The 6,043-nt window shown below is 30.6% G+C and overlaps 1 protein-coding gene across 1 annotated transcript; it reads left to right on the forward strand.

The window, feature by feature from the left end:
- Positions 1 to 758: 758 nt before the first annotated feature.
- Positions 759 to 3,600, forward strand: LOC148298446 (peritrophin-1-like; the record flags this gene model as incomplete). The annotated part of the gene is made up of 3 exons (XM_088276868.1): positions 759 to 943; positions 2,137 to 2,310; positions 3,502 to 3,600. Coding segments are annotated over 3 exons (458 nt in total), but the record flags the coding sequence as incomplete, so codon positions are not given.
- Between the last annotated feature and the right edge of the window lie 2,443 nt (positions 3,601 to 6,043).

Below are 6,043 nucleotides of genomic sequence, written 5' to 3' on the forward strand. Positions count from 1 at the left end.
CTCTAAAATAGGGACCTTTTTCTAACGTTAAATACTACAATACAGTGAATACGCGCGGAGCAGGTTACTCGTGAAACTATGCAATAAATTAGAGTACAATATTATCTGTGTTCCTATGTCTTATAACTATTGTAGAAACAGAATTATAATCATTTAAAGTCCTCCAATTTCACTCTAAAATAGGGACCTTTTTCTAACGTTAAATACTACAATACAGTGAATACGCGCGGAGCAGGTTACTCGTGAAACTATGCAATAAATTAGAGTACAATATTATCTGTGTTCCTATGTCTTATAACTATTGTAGAAACAGAATTATAATCATTTAAAGTCCTCCAATTTCACTCTAAAATAGGGACCTTTTTCTAACGTTAAATACTACAATACAGTGAATACGCGCGGAGCAGGTTACTCGTGAAACTATGCAATAAATTAGAGTACAATATTATCTGTGTTCCTATGTCTTATAACTATTGTAGAAACAGAATTATAATCATTTAAAGTCCTCCAATTTCACTCTAAAATAGGGACCTTTTTCTAACGTTAAATACTACAATACAGTGAATACGCGCGGAGCAGGTTACTCGTGAAACTATGCAATAAATTTGAGTACAATATTATCTGTGTTCCTATGTCTTATAACTATTGTAGAAACAGAATTATAATCATTTAAAGTCCTCCAATTTCACTCTAAAATAGGGACCTTTTTCTAACGTTAAATACTACAATATCATGAATATTTTTATGTTTTTTTTCAGGTTTAAACGTGTTACTGATTTCACTCATGGTTTTCGTTATTGAAACTCCTTTATATAACTGCTTAGATGAAGACGACAGTATTTTACAGCATCCTGGATTTTCCAACAACTACGTGATCCACAGTTCTGGGAAATATTTGACCCTACACTGTGAATATGGAAAGGTATTCAACGAAGTGACAAAGGTAAAAACTAAAAGCTCTATCATCCTCCAATATATTGTACATTTCCTCTCTTCTTCGTCTTATTCCTCATCACTGAGGGTTGTGATCCTCCAGCTCTCAACCTCAAACAAATCTGAAGGTATCTAAAATGGTTTAGCCACGTGGAGTGAATGGTTAGAGCTGTATATATGGAAGAGTAGGACCAAGGGTGTACATAGAATCTATGGCTAGAAGCTAGGACTTTATGCCAGGGTTAGGAATGAAAAAATCAGAAAAGATGTATGGCTGAAATAGGTATGATTATAATGAGATGGTGTGGCCATGTGGAGAGAGTGGTAAGAGCAGTATATATATATATATATATATATATGTATATATATATATATATATATATATATATATATATATATATATATATATATATATATATATATATATATATATATATATATATATATATTTCATTCAAACCCTTATCCGCATCCCAATGGTGCATAGGGCACTGCATCATATAAACGCAGTGTTATCTCGATCGTTAACACATGAAGGAAAGGTGATCAGCCTTCAGCTTCCAGTACCAGTCCAAGGTAATATTGAATAAATATAAGAGTGAAAAAATCACTTATATTTATTTGACCCCCCCCTGGGAATCGAACCCGGGACCTCCAGTAAGGTAGCCGAGCGTGCTGACCATTACGCTACGGAGGCGGACAAATTTGTATATATATATATATATATATATATATATATATATATATATATATATATATATATATATATATATATATATATATATATATATATATATATATATATATATATATATATACATATATAATTTATTTTTATTTTTATTTAATATAGTTACATTTTTAAGTACATCATAATACAATTTCTAAACATTTATACATATGGAAAACTTATAGTTTTAGATTCGTTGTGCCTCTCCAAAAAAGAGACTGAGCTCTTGTGCTTGGAGAAGGACTTACACTCAAGGTTTAATGTTTTACATAATTAATGGTATAATAGTCTTTTTTATATTCTTTTTCAAGATTTATATGTAATAGGCATTCATTTTTTTTATGAATTTTTATATCTTCTACCTATATAGAAGAGTAAGTCATATAGTCTACACAGCATGTATGTCTAGAAGCTAGGACTTTGTGCCTTCATTTTCTTTTGGCCATACTTATAACGATTTGTTTGCTTTTCAGATGTGCGAATCGCCTTCATCTGGTGCTATAAGGATGCCATCTTGTCCCCAAAACCAATCAGAGACAATGTACTTCCCTCATGAGACCCTCTGTACCAAGTTCTACACATGCGCTTTCGGGATTACCACCATAGAAACATGTCCTGCTGGAACTGAGTACAACCATGATAAATGGGTAATTAATTTATTTAAGCTTCATGCAAAAATCTATCCCACCAACCAAAAACAGACTATTTTATTTATTGTTTCGGCATCAACTTTGTGGTAAGACATGTTACAATGATTAAAGAAAACACTTCGTGTTTTACCACTTGAGTTTTATTATAGACTACATGTTTCAGAAGTTAAACTTCCATCATTCAGGTTTGTATAATAACATTATACAGACCTGAATGATGGAAGCTTAACTTCTGAAACATATAGTCTATAATAAAACTCAAGTGGTAAAAAACGAAGTGTTTTCTTTAATCAAAAACAGACTAGTGATATTGGTCAAAACGTTTGATACCATATAAAGCTGTTTGCAATCAGAGCGTAGATAGTGCTTGAACATTAAAAAAAACATAAATTACAAATTGATGATAATAAGGAAGGCATAGGAAGAAGGGAGTTTAGGGAAGGAGGTAGAGGGAGGAGGTTTGATGGACAGTTAGGATACTAATGATAGATAGTAATGTCTCAGACGTTTCTTAAAAGTTATTAGAGAAGGTGCATTTGTTTGCGCGGAGAGGTAACTCATTCCACAGTCTGGCCGCTTGGACAGAGAAGGAATTATTGAAGAATGATGTGTTATGGCGAGGAATGGAAAGACCATGATCTAATAACTAAGCAGAAACTCTTATATTAGTATGTGAGGTCCGAATCCATGATTATAATCAAACACATGAGAAAAGCCATAAAATATAATTTCATACTAATAAAAGAGTTTCTGCTTAGTAAAAAGCTTCTTTAGATCCCACCAATAGATGTCTCTAGTGAAGTTCTAGTGATTCAAGAACAAGGTTTCTAAATTGGTTCATATATATAGAACTTCCAAGAATTTGAGTAGTGTGGTTGTCAATAATGGGTAGAATTGGTGAATGTTACACGTGTGTAAAGTGATCACTTAAACCAGCCGATGACGGTCGTCAGCCCCGTAAATGCCCAGACTTCCATATTCTTCTTCATCTTTGATGAGATGTTAACTAACACAAATACCTTTCCATAAAGTATTTTTCAGTTCATTCATTTTGGACCCCTGACTGGGTTCCAGTTTATACATGTCAGGCAGCTGGTTGGACATAGGCAATATATTGCAAGGGCCTTACTCAAAACCTATTTGTGTTTATCGGCTCCACATGTATTTAATTTTGATTTTATTTTCTAGTCTTGCGACTGGCCTTCGGCGGGCGGATGTCTGGCCATGTCTACCACAGAGAAAAGTGAAACCACCACCAGAAAGATGATGCAGTATAATTCTCAATAACAATGTATTAAATAATAAAAATAACAATTTTTATTAAATCCTTGAACAAGATTTATAGTATTTTAATTGTTTTTATCCATATTTAGAACTGAAACTATTTTCTGTATATCCATTATCACCAAACACCAATTTCGGTACAAAACTTAAAATTTTTGAGATTATTGATTGAAACACGACTAGATTCGAGAACAACAGATGTTCTCATTAAACTATCAGTTTGCATTTCCACCTAATAATGATAATATTACATTTTTAATCATTAATTTTTTTTCAAATATGTTAATAATATTAGTATAACCACTCGCCGAGATTTTTATGTCTACCGGTTTGGAGACGTACCCGTCTCTTCGTCAGGACAATCACTACCACAGCATGCAAACAATACCACCCTTCACCACCATAGCACCATTTACACACTTAAAACTGCACAAAATGTAAGTAAAATTTAAATTTAAGTGTGTCAATGGTGCTATGGTGGTGAAGGGCGGTATTGTTTGCATGCTGTGTTAGTGATTGACCTGACGAAGAGACGGGTACGTCTCCAAACCGGTAGACATTAAAATCTCGGTGAGTGGTTATATACTCATATTATTAACATTTTTGTAAAAAAAAGTAATAATGACCAACCACAAAGATTTAAATATTAATAATATTGAGAATAGAATATTACATACTTGTTTTCAAAAATGAACTAAAAAAGCTGTGTTAAAAAACAAGTGAATTATTTCATTTTAAATTTTTAATGTTTTCCTCCATCTTATTTTTCTTCTTACCCTTATCAGTAACCAATGGTGCATAGGGCACTGCTTCGTACAGAATCACTGTTATCCTGAACAGCTCTGCGCTTCAGACACCTGTCCAGAGTAGTATAAAATATGTAAGAATTATAGTGAATAATCACACGTATATATTTTAACCTCCTTGAGTATCGAACCCGAGACCTCCAGCACAGCAGACAAGCTAGCTACGAAGGTGGACAATATTTTTTAATCACCTAAGGTCCTAAATTACGACATTGAAATATAGCTACGGCTTATGCGACACCTCTTATCATGGCCCTACTAAGGCTTCAACTTTATAAGTTTTATAAAGCCTATACTAAGCTATATTCATATATATATATATATATATATATATATATATATATATATATATATATATATATATATATATATATATATATATATATATATATATATATATATATATATATATATATATATATATATATATATATATATATATATGTATATATAAATATATATATATATATATATATATATATATATATATATATATATATATATATATATATATATTTATATGTATATATATATATATATATATATATACATATATATATATATATATATATATATATATATATATATATATATATATATATATTTATATATATATATATATATATATATATATATATATATATATATATATTTATATATATATATATATATATATATATATATATATATATATATATATATATATATATATATTTATATATATATATATATTTATATATATATATATATATATATATATATATATATATATATATATATATATATATATATATATACAAGCCTTGAATAAACCACGCCCTGATGACGTAATTCCTTTCCTCCCTCTTTTCCGACTGCTTCGATTTTTCCGAGCTTTCTTGACGTCAGAAAATTCCTTTGTCTATATCAGTTCAGCACGCGAAGCGTCGATGCACGCAAAACAAGTCCTTTTTTTTTCAATCAGCTAAATAAAAAAATATTTATGTGTAAATAACCCTTTTCAAGAAAAAAGTATATTCTGGAAACAGTTTTGCATAGGATATTTTTCATATCCCTTCTACGCTTTCCAATTACGATAAATTTGTAAGAAGAATTTAAGAATTCATAATCTTGGTAACATTCATAGTGAAACTGATATTCTCCCCAATTCCTTATTTCTGACACCAAGAAGTTATGTATCATGATATGTCGCTCACTTCTTTCAACAACGTCATATATCAAAAAACCATATTTTTCAGCAGATCGTTTTTAAAGTTTAAGAATATAGTAAAATTTATTAAAAATAAGGATCAACCCACTTATCGAACTTTTTATTGTGGTATTTTTAGGTTAAACCTGAAGGTTTTTTCTCCATTTGAAAAATATTTAGTATATTTAAAAAATTAATAAAACAATACCTTTTCTTCAAAATACAAAAACATCTTATCGTCGTTGTAGACTGCTGGGGTCAGCTCTCCTCGTCCTTAGGTTGTAGGTCCTTCTGTCATGGACAAGGTCACCTAGGCCATGCCTTCGTATCATGTTATCTTTCTGCAGCTTCCATAAATCCTTAGTTCTTCCTCTAGATGTCTTTCGAGGAAGATCCAAGACGATCGCCTGGTTTACAATATATTCAGGTTCTCTGCGTCCTATGTGCCCAC

This window comes from Brachycentrus maculatus, unplaced genomic scaffold (genome assembly GCF_059751285.1).
Source record: "Brachycentrus maculatus isolate JH-2025_06_01 unplaced genomic scaffold, ASM5975128v1 h1tg002032l, whole genome shotgun sequence".
Classification (NCBI taxonomy): Eukaryota; Metazoa; Arthropoda; class Insecta; order Trichoptera; family Brachycentridae; genus Brachycentrus; species Brachycentrus maculatus.